The 22,851-nt window shown below is 44.3% G+C and overlaps 1 protein-coding gene across 1 annotated transcript in view; it reads right to left on the reverse strand.

The window, feature by feature from the left end:
• Window positions 1–22,851, reverse strand: part of ERGIC1 (endoplasmic reticulum-golgi intermediate compartment 1) — a 60,426-nt gene that overhangs the window by 25,870 nt on the left and 11,705 nt on the right. The window contains exons 2-3 of the mRNA XM_027901342.1: window positions 12,806–12,867; window positions 5,544–5,616 (exon numbers count right to left, since the gene is read on the reverse strand). Of these exons, the coding sequence (XP_027757143.1) occupies window positions 5,544–5,616; window positions 12,806–12,867 (135 nt within the window). The remainder of the gene's footprint in view (window positions 1–5,543; window positions 5,617–12,805; window positions 12,868–22,851) is intronic.

A 22,851-nucleotide genomic window follows, 5' to 3' on the forward strand; every position in this document is an offset into this window, starting at 1 on the left:
TTACAGCTCCCATCCCCTCTTGTCCACGAGGCTGTACTGCCCATGCTGGTCTAGTTTGCTCCAGCATTTCATCTGCCTCAGCTGGATGAGCTGATAAGAGTTGGAGTTGCATCTCCAGCTTAATGTCAGAACTCATGAATTGTGGCATCTGTTGGCTTATGCTCCAAGATTACGGGCTCCAGCACAAGAAAACCTTGTTGCACCAGGATCACACGCTGCTGCACATGCAGGTTGCCAAAATTTTCATGGGCCAAGAGCCATAAGACACATCCCACACACTTTGGAGAGCTCTGGGACAAAAAAACCCTCTGAAGGCACATCTGATAACAATTCTGCTTCACTGCAGGATCAGTCTTGGGCACGCAAATCAATCCAGTGTGGACAAGTAATGCTGGTCTCTGAAACTCCTGGTGTTTTGCTTCCTCCCACACTCCTGACGGTCTGAACATGGACAGTCAGGGTGTGCTGCATGGGATGTGACCCCTGCTGAGGGGCTGAGCTGTGGGATATTCATACACTGACCAAGGTATTTTCTGTAAGATTAAATCAAGGAGGGTCCCAAGTCACCTTAATGATCCCGTCACCTTAAATGAAGAAATCATTTGGATACTGCCTGCCAGAGCTCAAGGAGCATTTGGACAAAACTCTCAGGCACATGGTGGGATTGCTGGGGTGTCCTGGGCAGGGCCAGGAGTTGGGCTTTGATGATCCTTGGGGGTCCCTTGCAGCTCAGGACATTCTGTGATTCTATGATTCTTGGTTTATGCTTTTTTGCAAAGATAGTAATTTTATTACAGATATTCTGCTTAAGTAATTAATTGGCTTGCAGGGGGGCACAGCCTTCCAATTAGCAAACCTGTCACTTCAGATAGTTTTTTGTCTGTTACTACATTAAAAAAAAAAAAAAAAGGAAGGAAAAAAAAAAACACTGCCAGGACCAGTCTGTTGCTTTCTACAGTGCGCTGTGGCAGATGAATTAGCGTTGAGGAGCAACATTCATACCACAAGCACCGCATTCATACCCTCCCACCCCTTCCCCTGGCTGCCAAGTTAAGGCAGACAAGAGGAGGTAATTACATCTTTACTCCTTAATGATGGAATACTTGGAAAACTATTATTGATCTTACAGGACATAATTCATGACCTAATTACCGTGATAAAACTGCAAGATTATCATCTTGCCAGCTATTAACGTCTAGCGCAGATCTGAGTTAATTAGAAGAGAGATAGGTGATTTCTACGCTTTTGATTTGCAACACAGCAGCAGGATGAATGAGGACGGCTGCTGAAGGCAGGATGAGCCATTTCTAGTCCTCAGACTACTCTCAATCCCTTAACCAGGAAATACCAGACACATTTAACACTTTAGCTTTGTTTCTTCAGCCACTTGAGTCATTGGCTCAGTGGGACAACGGTGTTTAACGCTGCTCATTTTGCAGAGGTTCACATGGGGAACACAGACCTCATTTTCTTTAGCTGTCTTTTACAGAATTGAGGGGATTCATCATCTAGGTTCTTGGTTTGGAATCACAGAACCATAAAGGTTGGAAAAGACCTCCAAGATCATTGAGTCCAGCCTTTGACTGTTCACCACCTAGTCAAGAACACCAGAGCACTGAGTGCCACATCCAGTCATCCCTTGAACACCTCACAGGTGACTCCACCACCTCCCTGGGCAGCCCCTTCCAATGCCTGAAGTTTGGACTCAGCCCTCAGTAACTCTTAGTTTGGAGAGAAAAAAAACCCACAAAAATCAGGAAGATTCTTGGTTTCCAGAGTTAAACTCGCCCTCCCCTTAATGTCAATGATGGGTTGTGACTGAGCAAAGAAAAAACCCTCTGCCCTCACCAGCCCTTCATTGTGTTTTTCCTGAGAAGGATGTAGCCCCACCTAAGAACCAAGCTTTGATTTCCTTCACGGCTGCTCAGAGGCCTGTTAGGGTCACAGGATAAACCCATAAGATGAGCAGAGTTTTCTACCCTACTCAGGGCTTGTCTCCACAGGAAACCAGTCAGCAGCAAAAGAGGATGTGCCTTTACCTGTTCCATGAGCTTCCTGTGTGTCCCCTGGAACACACAGTGTCTTAGTTCGACTTCCTAACTGGAGTCAGCTCCTGTGCACAGACACAATCTTAGTGCTCATTAGAAATGCCCACACGAGTTATGACACAGCTACTGTGATGTACGCTGTCGTCCCCCTGTAGGTAATGTTTGGGTTTAGCGTCATGACTGTGATCCTCGAGATGAGGGTGTAATTTTTTGGCTTTCTGCCACCCAGACAAGTCTTTAGCAGCTGAGACTATAAATGCTACGACAACGGGCTGGTCAAGGAAACACAGCTTTGAAGTTGGGCAAGAATGACCAAACTGAGATTTCTAGTAATACCAAGAATTTAAGTTGCTACAGTAGTATGAATGTAGAAGAAAGTCCAACAGTGGGCAGAAGCCAGCAAGTATTCGGGGTTAATGTGGTACAGAGCAGACCTTCTTTTCTCACATTGCAGCACGAGTTCAACAAACTACAGTAACCTCTTGCTTTAAATGCAGACACCAAAGAAACCTCTCGCTGGTGAGAGTCAGACAGTGAATCCTGTGGGCACCACTGCTGAGGTTGGTGCTGACTTGCCCTGCAGCAGGCTGGCCATGCACACACACCACGCACAATTACTCGCTGTGACCGCGCTGTGAGGTAACCACGACTCCCCAGCAGAGAACCTGCTACGTCTGACAGGAGGCACCAGGCCAAGTGCTCTCAGTTTCACTTTGCCATCAAAAATGTGCAGTTATCCCCATTCAATCTGGCTTTGTCAAGCACTTGAAGGGAAATATGACACAACAGGAGAAAGAGTGATGCAGTCTCACAGTACAGCTGGCACTGGCAAAGCAGGAAAGTTCATCCCATGTAACTGCACACTCTTATTAATCATTCAGATCCTGATATTAGGAAACTTCACACTCTGGGGGAGATATCTGTTGTGGGAGACTCAATACAAAGGAAACTTGAAGCTTGTAATAAAAGTTGAAGAGAATTGAACAGTTTGCACATAAGGAATCTTCCACATCTTCTTAAGTACTTGAATCGTGGGCAAACAAGTCTCAAAAATCTTTGTGAGATAATATATCCCCAGTTATTTGCTACCACTCAGTTTAAATGGAGGCACAGAGTTCTCACACAGTTCCAGATCATGCAGAGCTCCCTTCTTATTATTCCCCATGAGGAGACTACGCTGTCACAACTCACTGCCAGTAATACCTGACTGAAAGGGAAGCCCAAGAGGCTCACAACAACTTGTACTGGGTTTCTCAGAAGACAAAGCAATGAGTAAGAAACGGAAAAAGAAAAGTTTACTCCTGCTTCAGAAGTCACTGAACTGGGAAGCACTTCAAGTGACTTTCTGAAGTATTTCCGCTGTCCTGGGGGAGCCTATTCACAGCTGCTGTGGGTGAATGTTCCCAGCAAGAGTGTGATGACTTGTAACTCATCTCAAGGAGGTTTTTCATACTCTTTGAGCTGTTGTGTTGGACAGTCCATGACGAATCAGGTTCCTGCAGTCATTTGTCTCAGACTCTTCCATGACACCCCCTCTAAAATTTTACTGCTTTATTGCTTGCAAAGACCTTCTCCCCACACAGCTCCAGCTGGGTAAGGCAGTCACCATCTCTGAGCTTTTAATGAGGAACTTGTCAGCTGAGCATGCAGGAACTTACCACACCTCCAATATCTTTGTGGAAAAATGCATCATCTAGTTAAGAAAAAAGCACAAAGAGCCCTCAGAGAATCATACAATTCTGTGGTTCAAAAAGAAATTTCTAGTCGGGGAAGTACCACATAAAGGCATGTGCACTCAACTGAATCAAAATTAGGTAGGTATTACTCATTCCTCCTGTAAGGCATTAACTAAAAGAAAAAAGAAAAGCAGATGAGAGAATGAGATCTAAGAGGAGAGCAAGCAGAAGTGCTATTTTACTTGAAGCAATTTGTCCAGCTTTCCTCTGTTTTTTAAAACACGAAACCCAAGGAAATTCAGCTCTGTGAAGTGACTGATAAGGTGACTCCAGTATTTCACAAGCAAACATATGGAACTGAATTCAAAGAAACAGGGAGCGAGTAAGAAATCTAAGATACCATCTCTGAAGAAAAGGTGCAACAGGCACAAAGAATTACCCAGAGCTTGATTACACTTCTGTCTTTAGGTTAAACATTACTCAAGGTTAGAATTATTCCTGAAATTATATTCTTGACCCAAGACAGAGCTGCCCAGAATTAATGAAAGAGCCTCATGGTTATCAGAATGGTCAATCTAAACACAGCACAGGAGCCCAGCGCATTTCAGAGCCTTTTTACTCAGCAGTGACATCTGTTGCTACCTGGACCATCATGTGAGTCTGACAGAAGTTCCACCCTTCCTAACTATCCAGGAACTGTGCATCACAATATAGTGAGCTCACTGCTACATCAGCAGGATGATGGAGAACGTTTCCTAGAGCCCAAACCAAAGGTATGTGTGTTAAAAGATACTAAAAGTTTACTTCGTAGCAGGAGGAACAAGAGAATAGGAGAAAAAAACAAAATCTGAATAACTAAAATACTTGTTCTGCGAGCAATTTTTAAGAGCAGGAATTACTTCCATTTTGCTCAAAGCTGTCTTCTACCTGGGACAACTTGTCTTCAGGCACAAAACCTGTCAACTAGGTTTCCAAATCAGGCTCAATAGAAAGAAGAAAAAACTCACGCATGAATAAAGCTATCTGCATGTATCAGAGTCAGCTCTGACATTAAAAAAAGGAATTACTGATATTAAACTAATAATAATTCATATTTTATGCAATTTATTTTTCCAAAACGCATCTCCATAAGTATCCAGGGAAGACTGGCAGCATGTGATACTCATTTATTCACAGGGAAGGGAGGGGAAACAAAACAGCTTGTCGGAGATCCCACTGCATCTGCAATGGGACCCCAGACTCAGAGCCATGTGAATCCAACCAGGAGGAACCACACATTTAAACATATGCTATCACTGATGAAAAATACACAGGTTTTCGAGAATCACTTTGAATGAAACAAGTACAAAGAAAAGTGCCTACTCAGGAGGAGAGGGGAAAACAAATCTCAGATGAGGACCAGAAATCAACAGCTTAAGGAGGAAGAGGGAAACTGCACCCGATGGCACTGATCACCTTGGCACTCGTTACCTTACACCCGGTCACCACAGCACTGATGTGATCTGTGGTCACATGAAAAATACTCACTGTGCTCACTGAACAGTCCAGTATGCAGCCAATAAAGGATCAAGCACATCTGGGACAGTTTACTCCATCAGAAATATTTCAGAACCAAGTTTGCTTAGTGTATTTCAGGAAATTAAAAAAAAACTGAACGAATGTTTGAGAATTTGGACTCGACCAAAAGGAATCCAAACCCCATCAGGCAACTAAGTGACTTAGTGAAATTACAGGAATATTTCTCTCAGGTAACAGTAAAGCTGGAAAGATCCATATATGCACAAACATACAAACAAGGGAAAACATGACTTTTACTTACATTTCAGTGGCTATGAATCCGGTGAGCTCAGACAGGAAGAGAAACAGTATGAAGAGACAGCAGCAGACAGAGACTGGAACAGAGACAAGGAGAGGAAAAGGTTAGTTTTGTTTCTCTAACAAAGACAAAAACTGTTTTCACACAGGCATATGATTCCCCTCATGGATTTGCCACCCAGACATACTTGAGAACTATGACTCTTTTAGAGTCCATCACCCAGAGGAGCCACCAGAGCTGTGGCTTCATTGAAATGCCAATATCCAAAATCCTGAGGGGTATCATCACTTTTGGGCCACTTTTCCCACCATGATTTCCATATCCCCACGGCTCCTGCATTCTCCATCTCCAGCAATGTTAGTCTGCCAGCTCTCTCTCTTCTTTACAGAGCTGCTTGACAACATGACTTCTTTGGAGCCTTTGCTCCACATTTTAATTAGTTAAAACCTCCAGAAAGGAAGAAGAATCAGCACCTCCTTGCTTCATAATCATACAGTCAGATAACACAGTGTTTTCTGGATTAGGAGATATTTTGGTTTCTTCTCAAGTTCCAAAGCTGTGTAAGTCATCTCACAGCCTGCACTGGAGAGAGCTGGTACAGCAGAGACACGGCAATGGTAATGAACTAGTGCAGCCAATGCATGATACTTCTCTAATTTCTCCATTTGCTCATATATTGACTCTTCAGAGAGGGAAAATTCCCAGTGAAGGAATTGTGAAGTACCTGGACAACAAGTCCCAAGTATTTTCTAAGAATTCGAACCTGGAGTTCCAAGGAGAGAACCCAAAGTAACTGGCATGTTACTGGTTACTCTTCATCAGGAAACTATTCAAACAATTGAGCAGTGACATTCACGCAGCAGTGACAGGGTCACTGACCCACACAGAGGGGCTGGAAGGAAGTACAGCCGTAAATCCTATGGAGCAGGGATGATTGGAGCAGACAAGGCTGTGCCAAGTGAAGGAGGCAGGGCTGCAGTGCGTATCTGTATTAAATAAAATACCCAAGTTCACCACAAATCACTTGCAAAAGAGTAAAGCAGGAACTGGCAGGCGCTTCCAGGGCTGTGACAACCACAGCACAATCCGGCTCATCCCTCCAGCCCAGCACAGCTGCAGTGACCAAGCACTCTGTGAAATGACCACTTTACCAGGGCCACTAATTAGGACTGAGAAACACATAAGAAAAACCCTGCTCCTCAGCTTTATACCACATGACCTACACAGCCCAAATATCCATTCCTTCAGGAAGCTCAAGCAACAACGGGCTAGGGAAAAATTTTATCATGACTGCATCGGTCCAAACTCCCTCAGTAGAGAATGTGAGAGGCACAGGAAGGAAAGAGGAGGTACTGAGGGCAAGTACTGAGACAGACACTTGAGTGACCTAAAGCCTTGTGCCTCATTCCTCAGGTTAGTCAGCTGATAGTTCTGAGGAAAGAGAAATGCGTTGTTTCCCCTTCCTCATCAGAAGAATTTCAAGGGTGGATTCATTTACTGACACTCTGTGAAGTGCAAGGCATTGAAAGAGATGCCAAAAAACCCATTAGGTAGGATGAAGAAAGAGAGAAAAAAAATACAAAGGCCAGTAGGAAAATGGGTAGCAAGAGGGGATATTAATTTCGAAAAGAGAAACCTCAGAGGATCACACTACTTGCTTCCAAGTCTTGGCTTTCAGGGCACGGAAGATCACCGTGGCTGTGACCCAGCTGAGACCCTGGCACGGGGCACCACACTGGGGGGAGAGAGGGGGGAGGAGGAGAAACTTGCTGCTTGTTTGCCTAAAGCACAGCAGCAAATTTTTATGAGAACTTACACACCTATGTAAGAGTCCAAAAAAAGTAACCGAGGCACAAGACTCGTAGATCCAGTGTCTCCTACTGCTGGTCACAGAGCAGCAGACATGAGATCTCTGAGCTCCGGCAGAACTCAGGGGAGAGCGTTTCACACAGGCAACCCTTTCTTCTCTAATTGCTTCCCATATCCCTCACTGCTTGTTATCATCCCATAAAGGCTTTCCACAGCTTCAGCCAGACCTCTCTGCTCTCAAGCACTTCTAGGCAAGCCTGGTACTGCTAACTCTAAATTCTCTCCCAGAGCTTCCTCTCTTCCAGTTTTTTAACTTTCTTCTCTGCCACTTGCATCATCAAATTATCTTCTTTTCCAGTATAGAAAGTATTTGCTGCCTGAAGTCCATCTTTCAATTCAGCTCTTGCAGGGAAGGCTTATGACAATACTTACCAAATACAGCACAGTAAAATTCCACTAACCTACATCTAAAAAATCCCGCAGGAATGCCCTGAAGCACCTGGCAGGGACTGACTTTCAAAGCTCCTCAATGCTTTTGCCAGACTTCAAACTGCACAGTCAGTTTTCAGCCCATAAAAGAGATTGCTGAGGGTGGACATGAGAGGGGAATATAAAATCATGAGGGATCTGAAGGAGATGAATGGGCAACAACCACTCGCTGTCTCTTCCAGTACAGGAACAAAAGGGAATAGGGAGGTTAAAAACAGGAGAAGGTTTTCTTTTATAAAACACTTAACTAAATGCTGAAGATTCTTCACTAGGAGTGTTGAGGATGCTTAAAAAATAAAATCTGTATGATTTCAAAAAGGAATCATTCACACGCCCTGAAGAAGAAATCCACTGAGGGCTACTAAACACAAAGGAACAACCTCTAGCTCAGGAATTTCAGAAACCCACTGAGCGAAGCCTGGTGAAGTGTTTAACCTGTCCCTGTGCTCTTTCTCTGGCATCTGCTGCTGACCACTCCTGGCAAGGGGACACTGGGCTGCACGGACACTTGCATCTACCTGCTGCTCCTGTGTTAAACTCCTCTTGCATACACACATTCTCAAGACAGGGGGTGTCTTTGGCATGAGACTCCCGTGAAAGCCTCATGTGTTAAACTGTCTCCAGAGCCAGTAGTTTTCCAGATGCAGAAGACGAGCTCCTCTCCTAAGCGTGGAGCTGCGGGCACAGACGATGTTCCCAGCGTAAGAATTTATGCACTTCAGCTGCTTATTTCATAGTGAAGCCTTTCACTTGCTTCCATGCAAATGTGCAGTTCTACCACCCACATTTGACAACTGCATGATATTTGGAAAAGTAGATTAAAGGCTGGGATCAGACAAAATCAAACAATTCATGCATAAAGCTTCACTTAACTGCAAGAGCACTGCGACGTTCCCACAGAGCTCGAAGGACCATCTAAGACAGGTTTCTTAAATACTCTAATGATAACACAATCAATATATCAAAGGCAGAGACACACTGCTGTTGGCTAACCTTTAATTCCAAAAGGATGGGAAATTCTGTCAAGTTTTTCATTCCTACACTAACCTTTTTGTACATATCCCTTCTGATACGCACCCCATCGACGTACATTCCTGGCTTTTTCTCCCCACCCCACAAGAAATGAAAGAAAGGCAAAGTGTTTAACACATCACACGGGCTGAGAACGTGAATCCATGTCTATATTAAGGCATAAAATTAATAGCATTTATTATTCAATGGAGCAAACTGTTATGAAGTCCAAGGAACGGGTCTTGTTACAGACGCCATGTGAATCATAACTTTGATATTTCCTGATGTGTATTTAAAACTCCAGCCCCCAAACAGCACAGAGTATTTCTGGATAACATTTCCATGTGTGCATACAACATGTGCATGCGAACTATGCATCCACACGGATTGTTAAATAGCAGGATCGTTCCAGCAGCTGTGTCCGACTGCTCCTGTCCAGCCAGATGCCAACTGTCAGCCAGCCAGGGCATGTGCTGCTGCTGCTGCTGCTTCCATACCCAAACATGGCCAAGCTGTCACCACGCTAGTCAGGCCTGTTGGAGTGGCCCTGTGTGGCACCATGGACATGCTATATGGGGGTGGGAAAGCCTGCAAAGAACTGGTGTATGAGGGACAACGAGGGCATGACTGGCTGAGGGCACGGGGATGCTGCCTAAAAAAGAAAATTTTATTGAGAAAAAGGAATGAGTAACTTCTATACACGTTTTCAGAGAAGTCCACAGCAGGGGGTATGTTGTTCTACACAAACCTCACTCCAAGTAAACTGCAGTGGACTGTTCCTGGTTACTTCGTTCCTAAAAACAATGTTCGTAGCTGTAAGGGTTGCTACACAGAGCTGAAATATCTTGTATGCTGCGTTCACTGCAACTTTGGAAATTACAAAACCATACCCAATAAAGCCTCAATAACCCTTTAGTTGGCTTCTGAACTTGCTCGTGTTTGAAATCACCTGCACTCCTCCACCAAAATTCCCAAACACTTACTGTCCCTCAGCTGCTTCCTCCCTAGAAACCCTGGCCTCTTCAGCCCTGGTGTCGGAAGCAGAGCTGCTCTTTTCCATCTCTCTTCTTCTGTAATCTGATCTCTGCCTTCTTCCCTAATAAACCTCAAACTTTTTTTTAAAAGGGCCTTTTTACAATCCAAGAGCCACTGTAGAAATCCTGTAGTAAACCCATTCCTATTCCAGGAAGCCTTCAGCACCAGAAGTGATACTGAACTAAAGCTTCAGCAGAAATCAGGTGGAAAGGGCCTAAAGTAATAGTTGGCTACTATGGACTATTTTATACCTCCTGTGCAAAACTTGGAGAACTTAAAGAGAGCCAAAATACAGTTGCAGTCATAGTCATTTCACATATTTACTAAACACTGAAAGATTTTTTGAGACGCAGAACCTTCCCCTACGCTCAGGCTCCCAATATTATTACGGGCTGACGTCCCTAAAGCATTTATCACAAAATCATGCAACCTTCCCAGGCTTCAAACTGGCCTGGCATTGGGCTCTCTCATTCATGGCCTCCTACAACACGTAAGATTAATGGCTTTCAAATTACAAGCCACAGGCTTGGTCAGACAGAAAGCCCATTAGGAAAGCTGCTCACCAGATCCTCACAGGCAAAGCCACCAGTTTGTTGGCTGCCTGTGTGGTTCAAAAGCTTCTATCTAAAGCCTGTCTAAAACCACTCTGAGAAAAAGAAGGAGAACCAGTTAGAGAAGAAAATCAAAGCCTGAGAAGCTGCAAATAACAATAGAGAGAAATAAGTCAGCTAATAATTTTAAGTAAGAGTCACAACCTTCAAGCATTCCCACAACAGACTTATCACTCGAGCTGTTTACTGCAGATCAGAAAGCCTAACACTGGATGGCCTTTGATGGGCTTTTTTGTTTCTAAAATACTCTTTTGCAGGTGATTCATACAAGACAAATTCTCAAAGGGAGCCCAGTTACAGTGTGGGAACTCTTAGTTTCCAAAACAGAAGGGAAGGCAGGATCACTCACAAGTTCAAAGTGTTCTTTCAGAACACTAAATCTCATAGCCCCTGAATTTACAAACAGTTTTAGTCAAGCCCTTTGTTCACAGCTTCAGCAAACCTACAAGGGAGTCAGGATACAATTAATTCAGCAGTCAGGAGAACACAGAGGACAAGGACTCTGACAGTAAATATTTAGAGTAAGGTGTTATCTTCACAGGAGCACAGGATAGCTGAGGCTGGCAGGGACCTCTCTGGGGATCATCCTGTCCAACTCCCCTGCTCAGAGGAGGTTGCTCAGGGCAGGTCTGGTTGTTTTGAGCATCTCCAAGGACAGAGGCTCCACACCACTCTGGGCAACCTGTTCCAGTCTTCAACTATCCTCACAGGAAGGAGTTTCTTAAGCCCACAAAGGGCTTTCCTTTGTGTCCACTGATTCACTGGCCCTGACTCAGTTCTGTCTGCTGTCACCAAGGGATATGACATCACTCACGTCAGCAGTGACATACAAGACTACTGACCCATCTACAAGAATGGATGAATGGAGCACAGCTCTATGATCAAAGGAAGTGCCTGCTCAATGGAACAGGAAAGCTGCATTAGGAGTGTAATTACAGGCCTGGCAGGATCAACCTGATCGATGTTTGCCCCGCACAGCAGCTCGCTGCACATAATTGTGTGAAATTGCATTACTCAGCCTCCAGCCTCCCTCAGGAGCAGGAAGGAAGGAAAAGGGGCCCAAGGCGAGAGATTTGTATCAGCCGAAGTCTATGTATTGATACACAGGAGTGAGAGTGGATCGCTATCGGTGGTTCATGCCCAAGCAATTTTAATTCTTTAAAAGCACGACAAATAACAACAAAATAACATCTGTGCTCATTAGTCCCACCTACATCATCAGATTAATTCCCTGAGTACACTGTGAGCAAAATGTGTGCTTCCTCACATCATCTTCACCACTGGCCACTGCACACTGCCCCCCCCACTGCTCCTTGTGGATCCAGAACCTGGATTCCCTGTTTGAGTTCCTCAAGTCTCTTCCACAAGCACAAGCCTGGGAACATCAACAGTGAATGCAACTATTAACAGTAGTTCTTCACAGTGACTGAGGGGGTGCCTGTCAGAGGTAAATAACCTGCAGTCATCCCTACCCCCATCCCAGTGTCTGGAGCAGACTCCCAGCTTCTGTTCCTGGGAAGAGACCAGCAAAAAGCTCTCTAGCTACTTCAGGAGATAGCAGAGTGGGAATTGCAACACCAGTTTTCAGGAGCTCCCTTTTATGTATTTTCTTGTTGAGATTTCATTGCTCTGGTGAGATGCCCCCTGGAATACTGTGTACAGTTCTGGTGCCCTCAACATAAGAAGGACGTGGAACTGCTGGAACAAATCCAGAGAGGTCACAAAGTTGACAAGGGGATTGGAGCACCTCCCCTATGGAGACAGGCTGAGAAAGTTGAGGCTGTTCAGATCGAGAAGGTTGTGTGGAGACCTCACAGCCCCTTCCAGGATCTGAAGAGGGACCCTTCATCAGGAACTGGAGTGACAGGACAAGGGGGAATGGGTTCAAGCTGAAAGAAGGGAAATTTCGAATGGATATGTGGAAGTAATCCCTCCCTGTGAGGGTGGTGAGGCCCTGGCACAGGTTGCAGAGAGAAGCTGTGGCTGCCCCATCCCTGGAAGTGTCCAAGGCCAGGTTGGATGGGGTTTGGAGAAACCTGGTCCAGTGGAAAGTGTCCCTGCCTGTGGCAGGGGGTTGGAACGAGATGGTCTTTAAGGTCCCTTCCAACCCAGGCCATTCTGCGATTCTACGATTCTGAATGCATACAAACTACTCTACTGTAGTGGGGCAAAACAACCCTTTTCAGCAACAAAGGACACCCTTTCCAATGTTTAATATCCCTTTAAAAAAATTCCCAGGAGACAGAGAAGCCAAACAAGTTTTAATTTTAGACCAGGGGTATGCAAGGACATCAAAAAGAAGTTACTTACTAATGGCCCCTGTGTAGGTTGGCTGTGTAAGGTCTTTTGGCACCTTCCTGTAGATGTCAAACCTGAAAGAGGAAAAGCAACAGCCATAAAACAGGCGGAACATTTCAATACATTTCACGTCCCCACAGGGATGAATGATGCCAAAGTTTTTCCATCCTGCCTTCCAACACCATTTTTTCAGTACGCAGGAGGATATGAGAAGGAAAAACAAAACAAAAAGCCCTTTTCTTCTGTACAATTATGTAACTGCACTCTGTCTTGGCTCCAATTTCCAAGGCACTTCCCTCCGCCTCGCTGTCATAGATCCGTGCAATCTGAACTGTGAGAGAAGCCAGGGAAGAAGTCATGCTGGACAAGTTTACAGACCACTGTAAGGGGAAAAGGATACTCTGCAGACTCCTGAACAAAGATGCCTGGCAAAAAAACAGTGAGACACAACCTATATTGCAGCTTATAGTTTGTATCCTGCAATAGCCCAACATAGACACCACCAAAGTAACAAATCCAGGTGTTGAGACAAGAAACCATGCCTTGGACACTGGATACACAAGAGAAATAAACCCGACAAGTTTGCTACTCCCCCAGCAAAATCCAGTTTAATATTAGGCCGTTGTTTTGATTCAGTCATGGCTTTTAATATCCATATAGCTCAGCTTTGCTATTTTAAACTCCCCATGGTTAAACTTTCCCTGCCCTTATGTGTTGGCTGTATTATTTCCTACCACCTTGTTTCTGCACGCTCAACCGCAATGCAGCTCTGACATCAGTTTTTCCACCACCCAATAAAAATCAATTAATGCATTAAAAACACCTACCCACCCTAAAGAAGGAAGTGACTGGTTCTCCCCCCAAAATAGACTTTTTTGGATATACTACAAGTGGGTGAGACCTGATGCTTTTTCCAGCCCTGGAGAGGCATGAGAAGCACTGGCTCCCAAATTCCTATTCTACAGTGCACCAAGATGAAACACCCCCTTGTTTATTCAGTAGCTCCTACCACACCAAATACTATATCGGGACTTTAAAACTAGATCATCTTTGTTTTCTTCATTCTTAAACTGTTGAGATAACTTGAAGGCACTCCAGATGAACAAAACAGCATTTGCCTTGCATGAGATCAGAAGGACGTGCTTGTGTTTCATTCAGGAGCTGAAGCTGGAGGAAGAAAGGGAAGAGAGGGAAAGGAGACCAGGTATAAAGACAGTCCACCTGCCCAGCTCAAGTCCTGAATAAACTCACTTAACAACCCACTGTGATACACTTGACAGCAGCACTGCCCAGGAGCTGTATGTTTTTATGACTCTACTCACTGCTGTGTTCTAAACAGATCGGCAACATTCCTGAACCAAACAATCCATTTATGGTTTTCCAGCTGCCCTGAGAACATCTGGAAAGTGCTGTTTGAATTCCTTCCACGCTCACACCAAAGCAACAGCGGCGGATGGCAAAGGAACCCGAAGTAGCTGATGACATCACGGTCCCACAGGCAGAGGAAGCTGCTGCTCGTCCCTGCTCTCAGCTCCTCAAATGCCGAGCGCTGGCGTCGTCTGGCCAAAGTCACAATAATAGACCAACAGGGCTAAAAAAGCTGAGAAAGAGACAGAGCACGTGAACACACCAGAGCTGCTGAGCGTGAGCGAACAGTCAGAAATAGGAAACAGCTCCACGCTGGATTCAGTAAAAACAGCACTGGATACTATAAAAGGAAGTCTGCCCTCACAATGAGAAATATTTACTAGTATTAAGATGATGACCCATCACAGGGCTAAAAGAAAAAAAAACCTAGCTTTTTAAACAGCTTTCTGGAAAGCTGATGTCATGGCAGAGTCCTCTCCTCTCAGGCTGCCATTTTCATCACATAAGGAACACCCAACACCACAAATTAACTTTTACGTGGCGTAAGTAAGCTTGGATTAGGCAAAGACACTGCAGAAAGCGACCAATGGCTCCCAGCCACATTTATCACCTGGCTTTAAGTGCTTAAAAGGCAGCGCACTCCCTGTGCTATTCCACTTCCCATCTCTCCTACCACATTACATTCCCTCTCTTCTACTACCATGACACACATCTGGGCAAAGAAGATCAGACAAGGCATGTCCCAGCCTGAATTTACAGTCCAGAGGCACACAGAAGAGGAGTACAAAACAACACAGGAGAACTGAATAAAGGTTTAATGGCTTTGTTTTGTAGACTTAACATATTTTTAGATAAGGACAGACACTGTGGAGTAGCACAGAATGGACAATGTATGGAGAAGAGGCAACGAGAGCAAACTGGATGTGGGGAGGCTCAGCTGAGGTTTTACAGATAAAGGCAGAAGCTTGAAGGATGACATTCAGAACCTGCTCAAGCTCAAGGGAAGGTAAGCAGGGAAGGTGTATTTAGGCTTGCACAAGGATGCTGAAATGATCACAACAATCAACAAGGGAATGGAAAAAGACACATTTGGAATAAGAGACAAACACTGATGGCTAGATTTTGCTCACACCCAAATGACTACCAGCCCAAAGGACATGGTTATGTGGAGGTATCCTGGCAGAACAGTCATATGCTTGGAAAACACATGTTCTGAGTTAGGAGGGTTTATACTTTTTATACTCTTCAGGGTACCAGGAATCCTCTCAATAAGGCATCTGATATTGGCCACAATTTATACAATTTATTCAGTCTGATCCTGGTTGGTGAAAACAGCAGTTGTGTTTACACATTCAGAGAAGGGAAAGGTGGAAGCTCAAAAGACTTTGAAAAGAATGATGGAGATGGCATGACCAGGAAACAGGGCTACCTTGTTAACTCTGATCTAACACCAACTTAGAAGAAAATATGAAATGAATAGGATTTAATGACAGTTTGAAAAGTATGTTTGTGAGACACAGGAAAGGTTAAACGCTAGCAATGAGCAGAGAATGGAACCCCAAAAAAGGCTTCATTAATTCCATATAATTATAAAAATAAGTAAATCAAGCAAACTTCTCAAACAAATCTGCGAAGCTGACAAGATTTATTGTAACGGGAGACCCTAAGCCCAAAGAAATCAGAGATTTGTGAAAGCTCCCATCAGGTCTAAGGGTTAAAAATCTGATGAACCTCTAGTCTCCACTTGACAAACCTTTCTCCTTTTGCCACTGGCTTCTTGCCTACCTTACAGAGCTGAAAGTAATTTCAGGAGATCACTTACACTGTCCTGGGAAGAGGAAAGAATGAGGATTAGACAGCACAGATGATTTGTAACGTATGAGGGAGGAGGCCATGGAGCTGTATGAGTGGTAAAGGGGAACAGGTTTTACTTGCCCTCAGGTCAGATGTTCCTGCAACCATCTGCAGTAAAAATTCCAACAAGCCTCCAGGTTCCTGAGGCATTGGTCACCTGGAAGAGCATCTGTACCCTGGGAACAGAGAAGAACTTTGTGCTCTGGCTATTGCAAAAGCTGCCTTACAGATTCCTACTTCACTCAAAGCAGTGGAAGGCATTACTAGCACTGGAGGAAGACTGGATGTTCAGAGGTTGTACCAGCCAGCTCACAGCACTGTACCACACTGTGAACACACTGTACCTCACTGCCAACATCCACCTGGAGAGTCCTGGAGTCAGATCCCAAATGACCATGAGAAATCAGGGTGTAGATTTACAGCACATCCTGCAGTCTACTGCTGAGTGAACTCTCTTAACCTGCAGCCTGGTGCAGCAGCTCATGCTGCTCTCAGCAGGGAGACATCAGTTTACGCTTACAGAGCAGGCACATGTGCATTTTCCACGGCACAATATTTATATTTAGCTTTTAGCAAATTTCTTCCTCCCCTCAGAAAAGCAAGACTTGTAAGGTGAAGCAGTATCTGTGAGTTAATCAGTTCACACCATTTCAGAGTGGAAACAACAAACTTACTGCTAGGAAAGTTCTTCCTCCAGGTCATACTTGTTCTCATAAAGGGAAGGCTGGACCTTGCAATTCCAGAATACGAGGCTAAAGATAGAACTAGGCTGTCATCAGTTTAACAAAGCAATTTCCTGACACATCTAAAGTGTCTTTTCTTTCAATGGAGAGCAGGGTTGCAAACAAAGAAGTGAAGAAAGGCTGTTTGGCAATGTCAGAGGTTCGCAGGAACCAACACTCATAACTAACAAGAGAGAATGGTACGATACCTTTTCCTCAATACAATAGCTGAAAGGACACAACAAAAAACTTTCTCACCTTCCTGACAGGGATGACAACAAACTGGTAAAAACAGTCTCTCTCCATCTTTCTTGCAGGCTCCCTTCAGATACTGGGAGGCCACAATTAGGACACCCCAAAGCCTTCTCTTCTCCAGGTTGAACAATCCCAATTCTCTCAGCCTTTCCTCACAGTAGAAGTGTTCCATCCCTCTGATCATCTTGGTGCCTCCTCCAGAACTGGTCCAACAGCTCCATGTCCTTCCTGTGCTGTTCCCCAGGGCTGGAGGCAGCTCTGCAGGTGGGGTCTCACCTGAGCGGGGCAGAGGGGCTGGATCACCCTCTCACCTGCTGCCCACTCTGTAGGATCAGCCCAGCACACGGGGGATTTATGGGCTGCCATCACACATTTGCTCTTCATGTTTGCTTTTCATTACCTCCTAGAGCCACAGGAAGCACTGAAGTGTTAAAAACCCAGAGCCAGACACAGCAGTGCTCACCTGAGCCACCATCACGTCCAAGGCTAGCTCTGCAGAGGCAATGGAAGGTCATACCCCACTGAAGGAGGTGAGCTGACATCATCAGCCCTGGGGTGATTCTTGAGTTTCCCTTCAAATCTCTGTGATTGACAGTGCTGGACGAGTGACAGGGAGGGCAGAAGATATCTACCCAAACACTGCAGTTTTTCTCGAGTGGATAGTTCAGCTGCCTGCCCTGAGAAGGGGATGAGCTCACTCCCTCAGCAGGAGTTGCTACAGGCAGGGCTTTCTTCCAGGGCGTGCTTTATGTACACTTGAACAGCTTCAAGTCTGGATCTGAAATATTTCAGGAAATGAAGTAATAAATACATTATTTCACTGAAGATTACCACACCTCCGAACAGAAAAACCTTCTCTGACATCTCTGGAATCTGAAAAGGACTTTTGTAACGGGCCTGTAAGATGCTGCTAATTTTTTCATGAGCAACAAGCGAAGAACTTGAGGTTAAAGACAAATATTTTTAAGTAGAACTAACTGGATGGTGGTTAAATTCAATCACAATCTCCTGAGTTGAAAGGGACAAACCAGGATCATTGAGTGCAACTCCTGGCCCCCAGGAGTAGTTTAGCCCTAAATTACTGATGCACTGTGTGAAGCTCCTGCAGAGAGACAGCAGAAGCTTTAGCTCTGTGGAGCACTGAAACACAGCTCTGGAGTGATCAGCACTGGCACATCTTCATGTACCCTTCTGCAAGGTCTGGTTTTACTGATTTAACTAAGAGGCAAGGGAAAGACTGTTTACTGGACAGTATTTTGGATTCCAGTTAATCAAGCAGAAGTGCAACACATTCTCAAGTGGCACTTGGTCACAGAATAGAATTCAAGCACTGTACATCAGCAGCAAACAGATTAATTTTCATCCCTTTCCACTCCTGAGATGATTCAGAAATTTAGCTTTAATGCTCACTGACAGGGGAAAAATGCTTTTGCTCTTCAGGCAGATTATGTTTTCCCCCAGAAGAGCTGAATGTTTAAAAATTAGTCTTTTTGAAGCATATTGGCTCTATCACAGGCACTTCTGCATCACGTCCTGAAAGTTAGAGGACATGAGCATCCATTACAGCAAATTACATTTTTGATATCAAAGATGATTAAAAAAAAACCCCAATCAGTATCATGGCTGACATTCCACCTTTGGCAAGTCAGTGGTAGTGCAAATCCATCATGTCAACCTGTCTCAGCACCAAAGAGTCCACGGCTGTGATTCACACAGAAAAATGTGGATGTTGAAACAACACTTGATTCTTCACCTCCCATATTAACCAGAAGAGGCACCTATTTTTCAGCAGATACCACACTTGACGTTGAGGTCACCAATTCCTGGTGACGTTACTCACTCTCAATAATGAGTCCAGTGCAGAGTGAACAACTACTTTAATTTTACTACACATCAGTAGCTTTGGGATCTCCAAAAAAAAAAAGACAACCTGGTGCTGCTGAAATAATTTCTTTTACTGACAAATAACTTCACTTGAAGGAACAACTTGCAGGAACAACATATTTTCCAGCAAAAACAGAACTTCACTATTAAGTTAACCAAACAACTGGCAATTCTACAGCAGATGTGACTAAATTACACAAAGGGGGAATTATCAAATACAGAAAGGTTAACTTTGAAAACACTACAGAGACTGTGTTGTTACTGCAATAAGAAACTTGAAGGACTGTTGAGCCAGTGTTTGTATTCCAGCATGTGGCATGTTAGAGACTCAGTGCTGGACAAGTGCTCCTTGCTTATGAGGAGGGAGCAACATCTCCATCATAATCTATCAGATGCTGTAATGCCTCTCAAAGAAATGAGGAATAATACACCCTCCCAAGGTGAGCTGGCTTCCTGGATCAACAAAAGCCCTTGGTCAAGGGCTCAAGTTTAAATCACAGCACAAAGAAGCAAAGAAATAACAACCCCTCTCTTCGGTGGCATCAACCCTTCAGTGGGAGTCTGTGGGTCATTGATTTGGGCTGTGCCACTCAGATCTCTGTGGAGATTCCCCCTTCTCAGACAATATTTATGTATCTGCAGTGCAGGTTCATTGGCTCCCAAGGCAGGTGCCTAAGTCAGAAAGCAGGAATGTCTGTCTCTTCACAGCCTTCTCAAAAACACAGCTGTCACTAAAACCACTCACCCTTTTAAACACCCAGAAAGCAACCTCCAAAACCTGGCACACCAGCTAACACTGCATTTGTAGGCCAAGCTCTCTGCTCTACAAACTGAAACTAGATTAAGCCAGTCTTTGAGGAACTATTTCATGCAAGAACTGTTTCCTTGACACTCCACAGGGGAATACAAGCCGGTTAAAGCAGTTTCCAAAACTTGTTTACACTCCTGCTCATGTGCTGGTAATGCCCCTCCCCAGTTTGACAGCAAGTAGCTGCCAAGTGGAGGTAAATTCTAGCGAAATATTGCTTCTGGTTTTCCCCATTTGTCGACTCCTCCTTGCAAACCGAAGAAAAGGGGATCAGAGTGTGGCTGCAGACCTCAAATACCAAGAATTCGAGAAGGCATGAGGTCACTATTTCTCCACACTCATGCCAGTTCCTGACTAACTGAACAAAGAACCTGCCTGTTCCTTACAAAGTCCACTCATTACACACTCACCAGTAAAAGGAGCTACAACGTGGAAGAGAGAATTTCTGCCATAACACACTGTACTTGCCACATCCAAGAAATCCAATGACACAGAGGTCGCCCATGCAGACACATTAAGTTTTAAGAAACTCGATCTTTGAAAAAAAAAAAAAAAAGGTGCTTTTTGTCGTAAGAAAAGTGCTCTATTTGTTATACTGTTTTTTCTTTTTCAGGTGGATAGAAAAAACGATGCACTGTGCATTTCTGGGAAAATAAATTCATTCAAAAGAACAATCCCAGACTGCTTTTCATGAGAACTACATCAAAAAACCTACATGCACAGTGGAAGATACACAAAGAGCAAGGCAGCTGCCAAACACAGCCCTGGACAGTCAAGCCTATGCCAACATCCATTTCATCCTTGATAAGAGTCATCTTGAGGCAGCTCTGTCTGATAACAGGTTAGAAAACATCTAATGTCTTCCCTTCTTTGAGAGCATCTACCATTTAGACATTACAAATAAATTCATTTTTAGGCCACATCCCTCAGAATTACACCAGACTCTCTAATTACTTCACACAGACATCAGTGAATCCAGCCAACTAACAATTTCTACTCAGCTGCCATTAAAGAGACAAATCATCCTTAACTTTGAGAAGGATTAGTTTTCCCTGGGGACAAGTACATAGCCTTGGGATTTGTCACCCTGCACACTTCTTTTCTTCCTCGTACCATTTCCTATCTGCCTCCTCGAACATTTCTGTCATATCACTGTGTCCCAGACAGAAACCAGAGGTGTTTTGTTCCGTCCCCTTTATTTGGTTCCCCACAGGACCTACAGATCTGATGCAAAGACACACAGTCAGCTCTTCCCACAAGATTTGTATAACTGTATGTTTTTGATTTCATGACAGAAGGGGTGCATTAGCAGTTCAGGAAACCAAGGCAGGTGTGAAGTGAGAAGAAAATGAGCAACATCAGCCCCACTTCAGGAAACACGTTCAAGTGCACATGAAATGAACTGGAATGATGGTTCTGAAGAGCCTTCCACCAGCCCACAGCATGGGCTACCACACAGCTTTGTTTCCCTGTTTTCCTGCCACCAGCACCTCTGGAGGAAGCATCCCTAGAAATAGCAGAAGAGTTTACAGACTGTGATTCATTCAATACCTGCTACTATTAAGGCTCTTAGCAGAGATACCACTTACAGCTGAGAATCCAGCAGCTCACTTTGCATAAAATGCTTTATCGTTCACAAGGAGGACACAGGAAGCAGGAAGAAACTCAGCCATGATAAATATAACTTGGATTAAGTCCACCTGACATTCAAAGATGACTGTGCACAAACAGACTCCATTTTCTCTCTCCAGGAATAAATACTTCAGTGGAGGTTGGTGTTACAAAGGGGAGATCAGAATTTAACGCTGTGTCTGTCTCAGAGGCTTTCCTTCTCCCCTCCCCAAATCAGCGTAGCCTGAAGGCAGAAGAGAAGGGGCAAAAAAAAAGAGGTCACATTGGTTATCTCCCATTTGAATTCATGGAATCAAAAGGAAGCTCTGGCTGCTGTCAGTGCAAGATCATTCAGGCTGGAGACCAATGGCCAAAAGGAAACGCCCTTCCTTTAATCCCCAGTGGTATTTCTAGAGAAACCTTCCCACCAAAGGCATGCTGCTTAGTGTCAAGGAGCATTTCTATCTGTGTGAACTGCTGACTTCTCAGGCATCTTCTTTGGTCATTTAACCTAAGTATAAGAATTAGAAGTACTAAGTGTTTAAGAGAAAACCTGCCTCCCCAGAAGCCCGGGATACAGTGGCCCTGTGATCACCCACTGAAATACTCCCCATCCACTCCCCAGGTGACCCACCGTGGTCCCTTCCAACCTGACCCATTCTGTGACAATGCTGCCTCAGGACTTTATCTCTCAGTGCTTCCTTAACTGAGACAGATAAAAAAAAAATAGATTACAAGGTGCTCTAAATAACTAAGAGAAGCTAGGAAGGCATAGAGAATACTCCAGTGCTACTTGAAGAGTAAAACATTTTAAATAAAAAATCAAATCACTTAGCTAAGAGCTTCAAAGTTGTTTAAAAGGCAGCAACTGTTCCTCTTGTTTCCTTGGGTCACTGCTCTCCAACAATGATTTTGGGACAATTCCTCCCCACTTTGTCAACAAAGCTTCTGGGCAGTAGGCACCCAACCACACGAGCTGAAGAGCACAAGCCATCAGGCACTCAGGTGGCTTTTAACTTCTTCAGAGGCCATTCAGCTCTAAATAAAACCAAGCAGGCTCATAAATACACCCTCACTCCACCAAAGGCAGGCAGGTACCTCTGTCAGAGCATATTTTCTGGTTTTATTCCTTCCTACAGAGCACATCAGACACTTGTGGTAAGATCTTGAAAAGCAAAGCTGCTACTTCTGTATAAAGGATAAATCTAAACCCACTAATTTAGTTTTCAATGTGGCTGTTCAAGCTGAAGGAAATGTATAGGTAGAACAAACACCCCAGCTGAGCCAGGTTTGCACACATGGTGCTCTTTTGATTAACAAAATACTATTTTTACTTAAAAAATAAAAACCTTTTTGAAGTAGTTGGAGGGATTTTTATTGTTCACAGTTGTCAAAACCATACCTAGAACTACTGTGCCCAGGTCCAGAGATAAAAAGATTAACCTCTTTACTTGGTAAATTGATTTTATTCCATGGTGTAACAGCAGGCTGATTCCCGGGGTATGCAGAGAGGGTCTGAAAGAACAGTTATCCCATTCCATGTCCCAAACGACAGA

The sequence above is a fragment of the Empidonax traillii genome, unplaced genomic scaffold, assembly GCF_003031625.1.
Source record: "Empidonax traillii isolate 1590-97213 ecotype Southwest subspecies unplaced genomic scaffold, ASM303162v1 scaffold22:size5013007, whole genome shotgun sequence".
In the NCBI taxonomy this organism is placed as follows: Eukaryota; Metazoa; Chordata; class Aves; order Passeriformes; family Tyrannidae; genus Empidonax; species Empidonax traillii.